The sequence below is a fragment of the Ursus maritimus genome, unplaced genomic scaffold (genome assembly GCF_017311325.1).
Source record: "Ursus maritimus isolate PB19 unplaced genomic scaffold, ASM1731132v1 scaffold_22, whole genome shotgun sequence".
Lineage (NCBI taxonomy): Eukaryota > Metazoa > Chordata > Mammalia > Carnivora > Ursidae > Ursus > Ursus maritimus.
The window spans coordinates 10,333,072-10,351,647 of NW_024424675.1; the positions used below are offsets into that span (position 1 = coordinate 10,333,072).

The 18,576-nt window shown below is 40.2% G+C and overlaps 2 protein-coding genes across 4 annotated transcripts in view; one reads left to right on the forward strand and one right to left on the reverse strand.

Annotated features, from left to right (window-relative positions):
* Positions 1-3,324, forward strand: part of ESF1 (ESF1 nucleolar pre-rRNA processing protein homolog) — a 63,261-nt gene extending 59,937 nt beyond the window's left edge. For all 3 annotated transcript variants that reach the window (XM_008703362.2, XM_040637972.1, XM_008703361.2), the window contains 2 exons: positions 557-703; positions 1,420-3,324. In XM_008703362.2, the coding sequence (XP_008701584.1) occupies positions 557-703; positions 1,420-1,713 (441 nt within the window). In that variant the 3' untranslated portion in view covers positions 1,714-3,324. The remainder of the gene's footprint in view (positions 1-556; positions 704-1,419) is intronic.
* A 12,710-nt stretch (positions 3,325-16,034) lies between these two features.
* Positions 16,035-16,592, reverse strand: LOC103674546 (60S ribosomal protein L17-like). The gene has a single exon (XM_040637823.1). The coding sequence runs from the start codon at positions 16,392-16,394 to the stop codon at positions 16,035-16,037; it is 360 nt and encodes a 119-aa protein (XP_040493757.1). The 5' UTR covers positions 16,395-16,592.
* Positions 16,593-18,576: the final 1,984 nt, after the last annotated feature.

Genomic DNA, 18,576 nt, shown 5'->3' on the forward strand with positions numbered 1-18,576 from the left:
CCAAACTAAGTGAAAATGAGAAATTGTTATTTGGGGGTTTGAGGACTCTTTCCTATAGCCTGTTAACCAGTTACATGAAGTGAAATGTGGTCTGGGTTTGGGGTTTTTTTTTTTAAGATTTTATTTATTTGACAGAGAACAAGCAGGGGGGATCAGCAGGCAGAGGGAGAGGGAGAAGCAGGCTCCCCACTGAGCAGAGAGCCCAACGCAGGGCTCGATCCCAGGACCCTGGGATCATGACCTGAGCCGAAGGAAGACACTTATCTGACTGAGCCACCCACGCACCCCTGTGGTCTGGTTTTTAAATACAAACTTTCACTCCTTTCCTGCTCTTGGTAATGTTGCTTCTAAAAATTTTATCTTACTGCTCTACAAAGATCTCTGGGTTTCTTTATGAGTTTTGGTAATCCACAATCAGTTTATGGATGACAGATGTTATCCCAGAGCATTAGCGACTGGGTTCTCCTTTCCTAGAGGGAGTATCTGTGCCCCATACTTCTGCTTGGGGAAAAAAAGCACTGTTGTATATTTGATCTTTCTTTTTCTCTCTCCACAGGCTGAAATGGCTTTGCTCATGATGGATGAGGAGGAAGAGAATAAGAAACACTTCGATTACAACAAGATTGTAGAGCACCAGAATCTGAGCAAAAAGAAGAAAAAACAGCTTATGAAAAAGAAGGAATTATTAGAGGATGACTTTGAGGTAACCAGGGACATCTCTTAAAGCTGGTGTTGAATTTAAAGTTGGCTCTGGAGATGAGCATTGAGCACAGCCAAAGTTAACCTGAAATGTCTTAGGAAGGGCCCATAGTGGAGCCAAAGCTGCCATCTTTTAGTCCAAAGTAGGCAGTTTATCCCAGGGTGGATCAAATCACTGTTTAGGTGAGCACCATGTGAAGTATTGGCTTCTTTTGGTTGCACCAAAGCTGTGGCTGTGCTTTTTTTTTTTTTTTTTTTTAAATACCTAGCTTTTAATGTTAGGATCTCATGCAGAATCTCATGATGGGAAAGATATGCATACTCAAGCTTGACTGAGAAAGAGCAGGTGCATGTCACACACTCACTGTGTACAGCGGCCACTGCAGTAGGCCATGCTTTTTTTATTGCTATGTCTCTCTGTTTCCGTCCCTCCCTCTTTTTCCTCTTTTTGCTAATAAGAACCTATTCCTAACGGCCATTCACTCCTATGTGCGAGTCTGAGCCTGTACAAAAAATCTGCAGACTGCTGTCAGCAACTACTTAATGACTTCTGAGAGTAGGCCTTAAAACTCCATTGAAAATCTGTGGGAAAACAATTTTCTAATGAATCAATACAAAACACTCATATTTGTATTTTATATAATCAACAGCTCACTTTCAAAATTCTGCCCCATTTCTGGGCCTTTTGATTTACTAATTGTTTTCCTTTTGGATTTGCAGGTAAATGTTAAGGATGCACGGTTTCAGGCAATGTATACCTCTCACTTGTTCAATTTGGATCCTTCAGATCCTAATTTCAAGAAAACAAAAGCTATGGAAAAAATCCTTGAGGAGAAAGCCCGGCAGAGAGAACAAAAAGAGCAAGAACTTACTCAGACAATAAAGAAAAAAGAGAGTGAAATTCAAAAGGAATCACAGAAGAGATCCATTGATCCTGCCTTGTCAATGTTGATTAAATCTGTAAAAAATAAAACAGAGCAGTTTCAAGCAAGAAAAAAACAAAAAGTCAAATAGCTGTATGTTGTTTCTTTTTGGATTGAGAATGTGTTCTCCTAAAGTATAATGAAGTGATAGAGGGAATATTTATCGGGAACAAAGCTATCTTTCAAGAATATGAATAAAATCTTATTCTGACCATTGTAAAATTTCTCCACCTAGATAACAGTTTGACGTAATTGTGAATGATTGACAGATTTGTTCTGTGTATTTCCACAGATTAATCATAATTAACTTAATTAAATTGAAATCTAGGATTTATTTAATTTTTGTATTTTATGAAATTCAACCATTCTAGTAGAAACTTAGCCTAATTTTTTAAAAAACTTTATAATTCTATGTAAAAAAAATAAAGCAGTGCTCAGTTCTTAAATCTGAATAAGAGTTAAAATTTGAAAATATGTATATGCTATACATTAATTTCTCTGGAAACAGGAGGCAAATTTAGGTATCTATGTAAATAATTTATTTTTCTAGCCATAATGGACAGAAGCCAATAACTTTCTTTACTGTTTGTTATGTTTATTATAGTTTGTTTATGAAATTAATTTGTAAATAAAAGTGTAAAATATTTTTATTATTTTGTGTAGGATTTATTTCATTTTATGCACCTTAAATAAGCCACTCTCTGAAAAAATACCTGAAAAGTGACTAAGAGGACAATTCTGTGAAGAGGCAGTTTCAGGTTTGCATTGTTCATAATTGTATTTGAAATGTTCATGAGCTCTGCAATGATTTTTCTATTTGTAGTAACAGAAAATTCTGTCTGCCCTTCAGATTTTTGGAATGCTTAGAAGGGTGGACATGCTGCCATAGAGTTTAAGGAATCTTAATTCCTTTTAAAATTAAAGTACATCTTTAAGGCCTTAATACTCCTGGATCTCATCTGGTCTGTCTTATAAACTATTAACCATTTAGAGAGGAGAATTAGGTGTGCTATATAAATAAATGAAAATAAAAACCAAAATGGTAACTTGGAACAAATGATAAATATGGTAGCTTCTGAAAAGGCAGTAGGAATTTAGCCAGGTTCGTGGTTAATAGTAAACGACATTTTTGGTATAAAAATTCAAGCCTACTAATGTAGTATGTGTTTTCAAGAATAAAAGGATGTAAAACTCAGGGATATGAAGATAATAAGGGTGTATAAGCAGTCTCTGAAAGAAAAAAATATTTAAATTGCTTATTGTAACAGAGAAAAATGCAGGAAATTGTGGGGTGGTTTTCTTTTTTTCCATAAAGCACTGGCATTGTTAGGTAATTCAGCCAAGTAGAGCAGTGTTCCTGTTGATCTATCCGTGAACTTCCCAGTATTTACTCATCATTGAAAAAACCATGAATCTTAATATGTTAATGAATACAGTATAGAAACAGTTTTATAATTACTCATATTTCATGTATGCAAGGAAAAAAACTTGTTTCCTTTAAGCTGTTTAATCATAATGTAGGGATTACTCAGAGTTTGATTTTAAGATTCCTGTGAAACTTAGCCCTTTGGTTTTTGGTTTGGTTTGGTTTGGTTTTTTGTTTTTGAGTTCTATGTTTTAAAGTCACTGTTTTTAATTATAAACCTCGTTTTACAGTCAGGCATGTAATTGCTTATAACAAATAAATTGAGCTTGTAAATTTTGCATAGCCCTGGCTCCTTTTCTCAAAGAGTTGATATTTTATTAGTTAGAAAAAAATAGCATTATCAGGTGCAGCGTTAAATAAACATTCCACACAGAGTGTTAAGATCTCAATAAATAATTGCTGGTAGTAAAAGGATACAAAATGTCCGCTGTCAAAATTCAGCATTTATGGAACATAAGAAGTAGGAAGATCGGTAGGAGAAGAAAGGGAAGAAGAAAGGGGGGGTAAACAGAAGGGGGAATGAACCATGAGACACTATGGACTATGTTGGTGCTATGCTTTGTACTGAAGTTAGTTTATGCCAAGGGGCGAAGGGGCTAAGGGGCGGGGGAGGGAAATGGCACCAACCCGCTCCTTTGTCCCTGGAGAGGGGAGTCCATGCCTGCTGCTCTCAGGGAAGCACTCCAGAGGAGCGAACAATTTCCCCTCCTGAATCACAGGCGTTTTTTCAGATTGCTGATTTTCCGCTGTCTTTAGGTCGCTTGCCCACCAGGAGCAGCCCAGTGCACCCTAGGCTCTACCCTAGCCAGGCTGCTGACTTTCAAAATTCCAAACTTTAGGGACCTGGTGTTGGCAGGGACTTGCACCGGTCCCCTGGGAAAGGGTCTCACTGTGCTGGAACTGAGACAGGTCTGACCCAGAAGGGCAGTTGCGGCAGAGCACAGGGGCACGGGGTTTGAAGCAAGCAGGTGAAACAGCCAGCGCCCCTGTTAGCCGCCCTCAGCAGGTGTCTCTGCGCCTATGTTCAGGGGTGGGGGTGGAAATGCCCCCCCGGGGGGATCTTTTGTCCCCAGAGAGGCAATGCCACCTCTCACAGACGCGCTCCGGAAAGACGAACCGTCTCCTCCCTGTACCGCTGAGGCGATCCTCAGACCGCAGTCTGCCCCCAGGGTCGTTTGCCCGCCTCTGCTCCAGGAGTAAGGCAGCACCCTCAGGACTCGGCCACGTCCCAGCCTGACGACCTCGGAAGCTCCAGCCTTTGAGCCCCGCTGGTTGTTGCAAAAACTCATGATATTCGGCCCTTCTCGTTTTCCCGGACAGTGACTTGGGGGAAGTGTTCCTGTGCTTGTCCCTGTGCACTCCTCTCTCTTGCCTTTCTCCGCAACCAAGGCTTCCTCCCCACAGTACCTGCCATCCATTTCTCTCCCAAACCACGTCTCCTCACTTCCTACCTTCCTCCAAGTGGCCTCCTCTCTCCCTCTAGTTGTGCGGTTTGTTCTCTCAGTCCTCGGGTCAACTTCTTGAGTATGTAGAGTGATTTGATGGCAACCTAGATATGTTTGAGGACCGAAGCAAACCTAGGGTCCTATGTCACCATCTTAGCTCCCCCTCCCTCCGCCCATTTTTAATCCAATTACCATTTTTTTGTGCGCTGAGTTGTATAAAGTTCTTTATATGTTTTGATATTAGCCCCTTGTCAGATATATCATTTGCAAATATCCTGTCTCATTCAGTAGGTTACCTTTTTGTTTTGTTGATGATTTCCTTCACTGTGCAACATAATGCAATTTCTAACAAAATCCCAGAAAGCTTTTATATATATGTGTATATATATATATATATATATATGTATATATATACATATATATATATATACATATATACACACACAAGCTTTTTCTAAACTTTTTAATGAAAGTTACAGGTGCTAAAATAATTAAAATAACCTTTGAAAAAAGAACAAAGTGGTAGGAACCACTCTACCCTTTTACTCTGTGAAAAATGCTCTTACAGGGATGGAAAGATAAGTTACAAACTGAAAGAAGATATCAGTCAACCACATACCCAAAAGAGAACTAATATCTAGAATATATAAATAATTCTTAAAACTCTACAGTTAAGGGGCGCCTGGGTGGCTCAGTCGTTAAGCGTCTGCCTTCAGCTCAGGGTGTGATCCCCCCATTCTGGGATCGAGCCCCACATCAGGCTCTTCCGCTGGGAGCCTGCTTCTTCCTCTCCCCCTCCCCCTGCTTCCCTCTCTCGCTGGCTGTCTCTGTCAAATAAATAAATAAATAAAATCTTTAAAAAAAAAACAGCTCTACAGTTAAAAAATGTCTCATTAGAAAATGGGCAAAAGACATGAGCAGACATATCACTGGAGAGAACGTACAGACGGCAAGCAAGCTTGAGAAAAGATGTTCAAGTTCATTGGCCGTTAGGAGAATACAAATTAAAACCACAATGAGATATCACTACATAACTATCAGAATGTGTAAAATAAAGAATAGTGACACCAAATGCTGGCAAGAATGCAGAGAGATCATTAAGCAGGTCAGAGCAGGAGAAAGACTGTGCGTGCTCCCCAAAGAACTGTGTGACTATGAGTGAGACTAAAGACTGTTCCCCAATGTCTGTTCTCTCCATCTTCCATAGTAACAGAACCCTTTAGTTAGGCATAAAGCTTTGCATAATAAAACCATTTTACCCATCCTCCTTTGCAGCTGGTATGGAAGCAAATTATAGCACGTAGGGCCCTATTTTTGAAATCATCAGACTAGTAAATTTTGCCTCTTGCCTTCTTCCCTTCTCTCACTCTCCTGCTTGGAATGCAGATGTAATGGCTAAAGTTCCAGGAGCTATCTTGGATCCTCAGGACAAAAGCCCCACTCCAGGTATTGTAATAGCATTGTCTGGTGACAAATAGTAGTTACAATTGAGGTGAGCATAGCATAACATAGAGACTTGTCAAATCACTATGTTATACACCTGAGACTAATGTTACATTGTGTGTCAAATATACTTCAATTTTTAAAAAAAGCCACACTCCATTATCCAGAGATAATGTATGGTAAGCTGGAAAGAGCCAGGATCTCTGAGGACTTCATGGAGAATAACCACCATATCATTCATAGGCTGTCTTTTTTCAAGACATCTATGTGACAGAAAATATAATACTTCCTTGTTCAAGTCACCATTTTCTCGGGTCTCTGTTACTTCCCACGCTACCTGTATCTTAACTAACACAAAGACAAATATAGTGGCATTGGGACATACTCTTTTTTTTTAAAGATTTTATTTATTTATTCATCAGAGAGAGAGTGCATAAGCAGGGGGAGCAGCAGGCAGAGAGAGAGAAGCAGGCTCCCTGCTGAGCAAGGAGTCTGATGCGGGACTCGAGCCCAGGACCCTGGGATCATGACCCGAGCCAAAGGCAGACGCTTAACTGACTGAGCCACCCAGGCATCCCTGGGCCACAGTCTTTATGGACTATTTTGCACTAGTTTGAGACTGTTGTAGATTATTCTTCCATATTCTTAAAAAAAAAAAAAAACCTTAGCAGTATATTACAGTCAAAATGCTTGCACCTTGAAGTTAGCAGAATAGAATGCTCAGTCAGGTAAGCCTCCTGGCTTTCTGGAAATGACATGAGTCATGAGAAATGAGACAAACCCCCTTAGAAGGCAACTGGGACCCTTTGTTCTACAAGTCCCGCTGACATTAGAGTTACAAACTTTATATTCAGCATCTCTGGGTTCACATTATCACTTTCTTGAAAAATTTATGAAGGAGCAGTTGCCAACAGCAAGCCAGAACCAGGCCCACGGGAAAATGACAAAGCGTGAATGAGAGTCAGTGCTCAGCCTTAAATACGGTTGCCCAAATTTTGCCAAAATGTGGAGGTGACAATGCCACGTGGTACGACAGTGCCAAAGCAAATAGACTAACAGATTATACCGTGTTAGAGAAAGTTGTGAGAAATGCTAGCTTTGGGGTTATAAGCTGTTTTCATGAATTTTTTAAAATTAAAAGTCATTATCCTTTATCGCTGTACCTGCTTTTGTCTTCAGTAGCCTCTCATGAGTTTTTTAACCCCTTTTACTAAACTCTAAAATTAATTGGTAGTGTCTTTCATCTTAGATCAGTAAGAAATAATAAACTCTGTCATATTTCAAATAGTTCAGCTGATGAGCAAGGCAGGAAATGGCCAATGAAGCATATCAACAATTTTTAAATGGGGGGAGGGGCGGATTATTGAGCTAAACTAAGAATTAGTTAGGAAAGACCTTTAAGTTAGAAGTGGAACAACTCTAAAAAAAAATAAGTTTAATGTATAAGCAGTAGCTCATTATTGGACTGAAAAAAAACTCTGAAAATTATTTGAGTACATATGTTCCTCCATTTGGGTCTGTTATCTGGACCTGTTCCAGGACAATCCTAGGATTCTTTTGGAGAGCTCGAGCAATATCAGAAACCATTCAGGAATTGTTGTGCTCCTTCAGATTTCTTTGCATTCAAGTGAACCTCCATTCCCCCACCCGTTCACTGTCTTAGGAATGTTGCATGTGCCGCAAGCCGCCTCAAGCTAGCTTAAGCAACGATTTCAAATGACTGAAGGTGGATATTTATTATAAGGACCCTGTGGGATCTCAAAGCACAGAATCCAAAGGTAAGAAAGTAACCACTTCTCAGGAAGAGACTGGGAACAAGGAACTAGAAAGTCCTAAGAAACTCCACTTTGCCCATTTCTGTTTTCTTTTACTCATTTTATCTTACTCATATTGCTGCCAACAAGCCTCTCTCTTTAGCCCATTGGGAAATGGAATAAGATGACCACATCAGAGTTTCCATGTTTTAAGTTACAGGCCTACTTTTTTATGTTATTGAAAAAGAGTTTTGGCCTTATGTTTAAGATTCAGAAATGAATTTTACATTTTTCATCATGACACCGTTAAAGATAAATTAAACATTTATATGATTGCACTCTGGAAGACAGTATGGAGGTTCCTCAAAAAGTTGAAAATAGAGCTACCCTATGACCCAGCAATTGCACTACTGGGTGTTTACACCAAAGATACAAATGTAGTGATCTGAAGGGGCACCTGCACCCCAATGTTTATAGCAGCAATGTCCACAATAGCCAAACTATGGAAAGAGCCCAGATGTCCATTGACAGATAAATGGATAAAGAAGATGTGGTATATATATATATACAATAGAATACTACTCAGGGATCAAAAGAAATCTTGCTGTTTGCAATGACGTGGATGGAACTAGAGGGTATTATGCTAAGCAAAATAAGCCAATCAGGGAAAGACAGTTATCATATGATCTCACTCATATGTGGAATTTAAGAAACAAAACAGAGGATCATAGGGGAAGAGAGGAAAAAATAAAACAAGACAAAATCAGAGAGGGAGACAAACCATAAGAGACTCTCAACTATAGGAAACAAACTGGTAACTGGGTGATGGACATTAGAAGGGCACATGATGTAATGAGCACTGGGTATTATATAAGACTGATGAATCACTAACCTTTGCCTCTGAAACCAATAGTACATTACATGTTAATTAAATTTAAATAAATATATATATTTATATGATTGCATACAGTGCAATAGTAAAAACAGCTTAGTAAATTTACTTTTGAATATTATATACCAACCAATACAGTTTAAAAAACAATTTTCACACTATTACTTTATGATTTATATGATAATCTAAAATATATTCAAAGCATTTGGAACAACTAAATAACAAAGGATCCTTAATGTCTACAAAGAGAGAAATCAAGTATTAAATTGGCAATATATTAATACTGGTAACAGAAGAAATTTATCTCTTCTAAGTGATCAAAGACTTTCATGTTCAGAATTTGGGAAAATGTATTCACTTGGAAACTTATTTAACTTCTGTCTTGATGGCAAGCAACAAAGCTCCCAATAGATAGCTAATACTCTATATCTTTTTTAAAAGATTTTATTTATTTATTTATTTATTTATTTATTTATTTATTTGAGAAAGAAAGAGAGAGAGCACACAGAGCAGAGGGAGAAGGAAGAGTGGGGGAGGGAGAGGCAGAGAACGTCAAGCAGACCCCACGCAGAGTGCAGAGCCTGACGCTGGCTCAATCTCACGACCCTCTGACCATGACCCAAGCTGAAACCCAGAGTTAGTCACCCAAACGACGCGTCACCCAGGCACCCCTGGATATTTAACGTTCTTAAAGGAGGAACTCTTACCTCTGATATTATTTCTTCCCTGAGCTAGGAGGAGCTTGGACATCCCTTTTCAACCATGTACATACATATGCTGTGTATGGTCGACTGTAAGTACTCACGAGTCACTGGTAACAGAGATTGTCTCTGGGGAGCAGGGGAAACGGGAGACTGACTTTTCCCTAGACAGCTTTTTATATGGCTTTGTTTTACTTTAAAATTTCCTTAAATAACCCAATTTCTAATAAGGAGACATGTAATGATTCCTAACTGGACCCTTTCTCTATACAGGACATCACTGAGACCATGGTAGAACTGTGAATTTCCTGATTTTGATGGCTTACTTTTTGTTATAAAAAACTCTGTCTTTGTTTGAGGGCAATGAATGCTAAACGATTTGATGGTGAGAAGGCATCATGTTGGCAGCTTGCTCTCAGATGACCTAGGGACAAACAAATACCCTTGTACTGTCTTAGGACTTTTCTGTAAACCTGAAATTGTTTCAGATAAAAAGTTTTTTAATTCCCTTTTTTAATAGTCTAAACTTGAAATTTCAGAGAAACAATATGACTGGCCAAAGTTAAGGCCCAACTTGCATCCCCTGCTCATGTAACAGCTATGGTCAACGAGAGCCAGGAGACAACTCTCTCAACAGTTTCTAAAACAGAATTGGAGAATGACCCAATAGATGTCCTCTCCGCCTACAATGGCTTTACCCTGTTGCATTTTTTGGTAACCCATCAGTATTTATGAATTAATCTTGTTAGTTCTGTAGCTCTTTTCCTCTTTGGGAAGAAGGGAGGGGCAGTGGACTAGACATATGAAAGGCAGTAAGAATCTGTGACTAGCCTCAAAATGGTGTCCAATATGGACTCGCTGTAATGGTCTCTGCCCTCCTGATGAAAATCCCGTCCATGGCTGGAGACAATGCTTTATCAAGGTGTGTTATCATATTCTTTGCCTAGACAAGAACCAACTTTGACAGTGGACCATTTTAGAGTACTACGAGAATGAGAAAGTCACAAGTGTTCCTTTTTCAGTTCGTAGTACTTAGGTACCCATAGGTTGAGCTTTACTCCACCACCTCACTTCCCCTTGAGTTTTCTCTGAGAGTTCCCCTCTCATCTCCCTAGGAACTTCGGAAACCACTGCACAGCAAGGACTTTCCTGCTTTTGGCTTTTACAGGAAATTTTTCAGGAAACTGTGATCTTCACTTGCCGTGTTTCATCACTATTAAAATACATTAAAAATTATTTGGTATAATCAAGTGTGGCCATTTAACACTACACAAAAAATTTCCTTTACAAAATGGGAAGTTCCAAATGTGTTCTGAAGTGCCTCCTTCCCCTCAATTATCATCAACTGTAGAAGTTTTTCAGTCTCTGGCATCTATACCTGTCCTCTTCATTCGCAGACGGACTGGAAAAGAAGGAAAGGCAGTGGGCTCGTCTGGGCCATTCTCACACCCAAGTCTTTATCTCCCACAGGTCACTGAATTAGTAGTGCTGGTCACCCTATTTCTGGCTCTCCGTATTTTGGGCACATGGCAGGGAACTTTCTCATGCCTTTTGTGGCTGTTGACTTCCTTTGTCAATGAAAAAAAAAAAAAGCAGAAGAGATGTGCATCACTCCCACACAGAAATGTAAAGAACTAACATAGAATTTATTGCATTCTCCTCCCCCTTCTCAGTGTCACTTCGGTAGCCAGATCAACAGCCATTGTTCATGTAGCGTGAGTAAAAAACAAACAAATGTAAAGAACATAGAATTTATTGCATTCTCCTCCCCCTTCTCAGTGTCACTTCGGTAGCCAGATCAACAGCCATTGTTCATGTAGCGTGAGTAAAAAACAAACCCTGCTTTAAGCCACTGAGACTGAAGCTGTTGGCTTCTGCAAATAACCTAGCCCATCCTGCCAGATAGAGATACCTCATTCCCCCAACCTCTGCCATTCTGAGTTGTTTCCTTCCTCATCCTCGTCTTCTGTATGTATCTACAAGGAAAGCCTCTCCCTCCTCTGAGAACTTGATTAATATTTTAAAATACATATTACTTATTATTGTTTATATGAATGTATTTTTCTTAAAATGGCCTACTTGTGAGATATCTCCCATTATCACAACATATTACAACCCTCTTAGACCAACCCAACTGATTCTTTCCCTTCCTTCCTTCCTTCCTTCCTTCCTTCCTTCCTTCCTTCCTTCCTTCCTTCCTTCCCACCTGCCTTCCTTCCTTCCCACCTGCCTTCCTTCCGTCCCACCTGCCTTTCTTCCGTCCTTCCTTCCTTCCTTCCTTCCTTCCTTCCTTCCTTCCTTCTTTCTCTTTCTCTCTTTCTTTGAAGCAAAAAAGCATGGGTGCTTAGCAAAACCTAATGAAAATGAAGAGAGAAATGTTCTTTGTTGCTTTTTATTAAACCTCACTAAAGTCATGTGGTGTCTACAGTCAATAATGCAACTCAGGAAAACAGCGTGACCAGAGGTGTTCGAAAAGTAGAGGCAACTTGAAAAAATCCCAAACTGCAGAGCTATTGTATGGCAATGAGACAGCTTCCATCATCGGCTCTGTGTGCATGGGCCTATAGCAGCCTTTCTTGTCCTAAGCTCAGGCTGATTGTTAGGAGTGATGACTGAATGTGTAAGTCAGGACATGCAGGGATATAACATTACAGGTCGAAACCACAAGAGCTTTGATTTTTAAAATAACTTAAAGAGATGAGACAAACAGATGAACACATGATTTCTATTACTCTTGCCTTCTGAAACTAAATGTAATGTTTCCAATTAATTGTGATAGTTGGCTTTTATATTCTTTTTATATATTTGGGGATTCCAAAAATAACCTCACTAAGCAACACTGACACATATTTTAAATAACCACGGTGGCCAAAGAAAAAAAAAATGACGGGTTATGACGATAGCCCATTGGAGTGCATCTTGGAAGAGTCTGTATCAGGACTTAAGCCATAGCACAGATTCATCTGTATGTATGGCAAAGACGGACAAATGGACAGGTTACAAGGGAGGGAAGATGAAAAATGAAACAGCTTATCAGCTGTTGATCCTAAAGATGAAACTGGAGATGGGGAGATTAGAGACAGATTTACCAGTCACCTTTTGTATTAGTCAAGGTCCCAGAAGGAAAAAGAATTCATCTCAGATGGTTCAAATGAGGAGGCTATCATGCAGGGACTACTCACCAGGGAATAATCAAGAAGTAGGAAAGCGCTCACAGAAAAGCAACAGTGGGGAATTGCACCTTCTCTGTTCAGGAGGGTCATGGAAAGGCAATGCAGTCACAGGAGCTCAGGAGACATGGAACCAAGCAGGGACTTCCTGGTGAAACGGTTGGTATGGAAGCAAGCTTCCTTCTAACATTTGTGGAACCTAGGCAGTCAGATACAGGTAAATGTTAACAATCACCTGCCTGGCAACAAAAAATCGCCCTGATTTGTAGAGTTTGCTGATTTCCCACCATGACAATTGCAAGCTACCACCCTAAAGTCACTGAACACAGAGTCGAGAAGAGATGTATGTTGGTTATGGGGATCTGGTATGAGCTGACTCTGGCACACCACTGGACTGGAGCAAATGTGCAAATGGAGACCCATGGACCATGCGCTTAAATGTATAAACGTTACAAAGCAAGATTACACACTGTGTTCTGTTCTCCTATCTTCATAGTCATCGTTAATATGGTGCACCACCCAGATCCCTTGTGGGAGTCAGAATTCTCCAGAGAAACAGAAGCAATAGGGTGTGTGGGTGTGTGGGTGTACAGAAATTTATTTTAAGGAATTGGTTCATGTGATTATGGAGATTGGCAAGTCCAAAATCTGTAGGGTGGGCTGTCAGGCTGGAGACCCAGAGAAGAGCCAATGTTGCAGTTCAAGTCTGAAGGCTGTTTGCTGGCAGAATTCCCTCTTGCTCGGGGAATCAGTCTATTTCGTTCTACTCAGGACTTCAGCTAATTGGATGAAACCCACCCTTGTGCTTATGGAAGGCCATCTACTTTACTCAAAGCCCTCTGATTAAAATGCTAAACTCATCCTAAAACACTCTCACAGAAACATCCAGAAGAATGCTTGAACAAATGTCTGGGCATGATTGGCCCTGCCAAATGGACACTTGAAAATTAACCATCACATCCCTCCTTAAGATGAAGGCACTTGTTCCTCAGCTGCTGGTAGGTTGAGGTGCTGACAGCTCAGAGCTGAGCCCCTCTCCAGGCACTGCTCTCTCCTTAAGGGAGCTGCCTTGTCCAAGATCACACCTTGCCCTCCCGGCCCAGGGCATGTCAAGGTATAAAGATCAGCCACCTTTGCGTCATGTTGGCACAATACTAAAGGGCCACCCCTGATACTGGGCTCCCCATGGGATCCGCTGAGGTGTTTGTTGCATCCCAGCCCCACTTCTCTTTCTGCTAACCCTACTTCCCCTACAGGTGTCCCCTGATGGTACCCTCAATCAGCCTCCTGCACACAGATCTCCATTTCAGAGTCTTTTGCCTGACACGGGGGTCAGCAAACTATAAACTGCGGGCCAAATGGAGCCCACTGTCTATTTTTGTAAGTATTGTTGGAACACAGCTATGCCCGTTCGTACATATGGTCCATGGCTTCTTTCACCCACTCAGCGGAAGGTCAAGAAGTTGTAACAGGAATTGTCTGCCCCACAATGCCTCAAATAACTATCTGGCTCTTAATGAAGACATTTGCAAACCCCTGCCCCCAGACAACAAATATACATTCATTACCACAAAATTGAAAAATACGTAAACATTTAATATGTGAGAATCCACAAACATATAAAAATGTGATATACGTATACATAGATATGTGAATATGTAAATATGCAATATGTGTAAATATATGTGAATATATGAATATGTAAATATATAAACGCCTTGGTGTAAATCTGAGGCATTTATATAATTGAAAGTAAACAAAATATTAAAGACAACTAAATTAAATTTTTATTTCATATGATTGATCTTGCGCTAAGGCCAGCAAGATTTGGATGAGTAACAAAATAAAAATGTAATAAATTTATCCTATAAATATTCCATTCATATATTCCACAAAATTAATTTCTGTCTCATTTTTAGTAAAATCACTATTTTGTAAAGCAGATTTCACATAATTTATGTTTTATTGATAGTAATGATTGAAGGACTAAAAATAAAATATAATTATACTTGAAGTATTCAATATTTAAATAACTTTTCATAAAACTTGCAAAGTAAATGTAAATTTTAAATTATCTTTCATGTTTTGCTTCAAAACCTTCTTGTTCTAGGGGCGCCTGGGTGGCACAGTGGTTAAGCGCCTGCCTTCGGCTCAGGGCATGATCCCGGCGTTCTGGGATCGAGCCCCACATCAGGCTCCTCCGCTATGAGCCTGCTTCTTCCTCTCCCACTCCCCCTGCTTGTGTTCCCTCTCTTGCTGGCTGTCTCTATCTCTGTCGAATGAATAAATAAAATCTTTAAAAAAAAAAACAAAAACAAAACCTTTTTGTTCTAGAATATTCAAAATTTATTAAATTTTTAAAAATAAGCAAATTATTAATTAATTCCAAATTTAAATCAAACTATGTGAAAGTCAAGTTTGTATCTACTTCTTAAAATTTAACAAAACCAGGGCCCTGGGTGGCTCAGATGGCTAAGCGTTTGCCTTTGGCTCAGGTCATGATCTCCAGGTCCTGGGATCAAGCCCCACATTGGGCTCCCAGCTCAGCAGGGGAGTCTGCTTCTCCTTCTCCCTCTGCCTGTCCCCCTGCTTGTGCTCTCTCTGTCTCTAATGAATAAACAAAATCTTGAAAAATTTTTAACCAAAACTTTAAAAATATTTTTATAAAATAAATCTATTCACGGGGCTGTAGTATCTGCTGTCCATCCAGTTGCCAAATGTAAAGAGTTGGTAATATGCTGAGTTCAAGTGCCATCTGGACTGCATATACACAACATGTATTCCTTAGCCACCACTCAAAACTGTTGTGAATATCATACTAAATAGTGAGTACTTCTAGAGCAAGAATTGGAACATCCAAAGAGCAACAAGAAAATGGATACTGAGCACAATTAGAAAACAGTACTTCATTCTTCAAAAACCAATTGCATCCCTGCGGACGGGAAGGGTTTAACAAGTTAATTCACAGGTCTTTTATCTAAAGTCTGCCATCGCATTCTCCCATACTCCAAGCATTGTTAGCACTATTGGTAGTTCTCTATCCCAAGTGACAGAGATGTGTCTGTGGCCTTTAATGTGTGTGTATCTTTTGCATGGGTCTATGATATGCAGTGCTTTCTAGAGTATCAGGTGCAAGGCTAGCCACTACTGCCTGGGTTTAAGAACTGTACTACCAATGGCTCCCATTGAAAAAACCTGACAAGAAGCAACTGCAAGGAGCTCTGGTCAGCAAGGGTCAGATTCCCAGGCACAGAGAAGGGAAGGGAAGGGTGGAGATTGGAGGCAAGCAAGGTGAGTAATAGCCTTACCGAAGAGCCTTATACCCATTTACTTTACAGAGCTACTCTGTAGGCCAGTGGAAGTTGCCATATATGTCATCTCTGGAAAATGTGCTGAAGGTCACTGACCTCATCTTATTTCATGCTTCCATGAACCCTCCTCTCATCATGAGAGCTGAGCGTTTAGTTTATGTGCCTAAAGTCAATTCACTCTTCTTTAAAATTTTTTATTTGCATTTATTATATTCAGAATGTACTCCTGGGCCACAGTTTTTGTTTCTTCTGTTTCTTCTGGGATATCTTTTACTTCTGGGCGACGTTCTCTTCTGATTTAAGAACAGTCTGCTCTTTTTCAGTAAGGATCATCTCCATGTGGCAGGGAGAGCTCATGTGTGGGTTAGCAAGTCTGTGAGCTCTGAAAGTTCTATGCCGCATCTTTGAGGCTTTGTTCACCTGGGTGTGCTCCATGACCAGAAAATCTACATCTGAGCCTGTAAGGTTAGCATCACTCTCTGCATTTTTAAGCACATGCAGTAAAAATTCAGTACTCTTCTTGGGCCACCAACCTTGTGTCCAGCCCCATTGTTTGGCCTGGGCAGATCTACCGACTCCACCACTGTCGCAACAGAGTGGTGCACGTTGCTTCTGCAAAGTGACATCCATCACGCACTTGGTGGCTTTTTGGATGTGCAGACCCTAGATGGCCTGGGCAGTTTCACGTGTGTTCTTAAAGTGAACGTGAAGATTCGAACCTCTTGATTTGCATGATTTTGTAGGGTTTTCTGGGTCAGGTGAATAGCAAACCATTTTCAGAGATCGTCTTAGACCTCTTTTTTTTTAATTTTAATGTTTTTTTATTATATTATGTTAGTCACCATACAGTACATCCCTGGTTTCTGATGCAAAGTTCGATGATTCATTAGTTGCGTATAACACCCAGTGCACCATGCAATACGTGCCCTCCTTACTACCCATCACCGGTCTATCCCATTCCCCCGCCCCCCTCCCCTCTGAAGCCCTCAGTTTGTTTCTCAGAGTCCATAGTCTCTCATGCTTCATTCCCCCTTCTGATTACCCCCCCTTTCTTTATCCCTTTCTTCTCCTATCAATCTTCCTAGTTTTTATGTTCCATAGATGAGAGAAATCATATGATGATTGTCTTTCTCTGCTTGACTTATTTCACTTAGCATCATCTTAGACCTCTTATGAGAAAAGCCACTTCAATTCACTCCTAGTCAAAGACTTAGATTTGTATGTACGGCAGAGCTCATAGAAAGGGCAAACCAAAGCCCTCACCCTAAGGCTGAAGGCCAAATGGTTTTCATTCCTCTTTCTTTTTTTTTTTTTTAAGATTTTATTTATTTATTTGACAGAGATAGAGACAGCCAGCGAGAGAGGGAACACAAGCAGGGGGAGTGGGAGAGGAAGAAGCAGGCTCCTAGCGGAGGAGCCTGATGTGGGGCTCGATCCCATAACGCCAGGATCACGCCCTGAGCCTAAGGCAGATGCTTAACCGCTGTGCCACCCAGGCACCCCTTCATTCCTCTTTCTTTCACCATAATAATAGAATCATAAATTGCAACTTTTGGGATATGAAAATAAAAACTTTTTCATGGACACAAGAGTATGTTGATTTAAGAAACAGTAGTGACCCGGTTCAATCTCGAAGACTTCCAGATTAGCCTGAAAATTTCTCAAGTCTTGTTAGAAGTTTGTCTCACTCAACCGAAAGCTTTTTATCTACCTTATATATGTGGGGGCAAGGAAAGAATATTGCTTCACTATCCCACTACCAAACGAACATTCTTTTATACTCAAATGGTGTTCATCCATTGAAGGGGAAAAGAAAATTAATATTTTTCTCTTTCTCTTTCCACCATCTTGGAGTCTGTAGAGGCCTGCTGGGAACAGGACTCCTATATCGCCAAATAATGTCTGGAAGGCTGTAGTCCAAGGCCATTTTGCTGGCTATAAGCAGGGTCTCCAGAACCAGAAGGAGCACACAGTTCTTCTTAAAAAGTCAAAGGTGTTTATGCTCAAGATGAAACTGAATTCTATCTAGGCAAGAGACGTGCTTACGTGTACACAGCAAAGAACAACACAGTGACTCTTCATGGCAAACCAAACAAAACCAGAGCAATCTGGGGAAAAGTAACTTGTGCTCATGGAAACAATGGCGTGGTTCGTGCCAAATTCCCGAGCAACCTTCCTGCTAAAGCCATTGGCTGCAGAATCCATGTGATGCTGTACCCCTCAAGGATTTAAATTTAATGAAAAGTAAATAAATAAAGGTGTTAAAAAAGAGAGAAAATTAATATTTGTTGTTTACCAAGAGATTCATGAAAATTAATTTTTATCGAGTGTGTACCAACCATTTCCTGGGATAGAGAAATAAAGTCAATTAGCCAGGCTGGCAGGTCATATAGACTGAGGCCAAAGCCATGGTTTGGTTTGGGTTGGCAACATGCTGGCTAATAAGCAATTGGTGAGAGTCGGGCATCAAAGAGAAATGAGCTGAAACATTGAGCATTAAGCTTTGCTCTAGAGAGCAGAGACTACTTTTAATACTTTATGAGAAATGAGACAAGCAGAAAAATGCAGAGATGAGCCACCATGCAACTCAGGAAACACAAAGAAAGCTCTGCCAAGTTGCATTTCCTGCGATTGAGGTCCTAGAAGTTCCTTGGTATCCTCACATAAATTCAACTTTACTTGAGTTAGCTTGGGGAGATTTCTATTCCTTTTCATTGGTTTCTGTGACAAATAGCGTCAGTTCTTAACAACTTTGCTGGTAATTCTACCCATGGCATGGGATGTGGGTTTATTGAATATGCTACCTTTTCAC

What these genes read in the sequence shown, in the direction of transcription:
- LOC103674546 (XM_040637823.1), bottom strand. Translation starts at nt 16,394, where the DNA reads ATGGATGTCACTTTGCAGAAGCAACGTGCACCACTCTGTTGCGACAGT.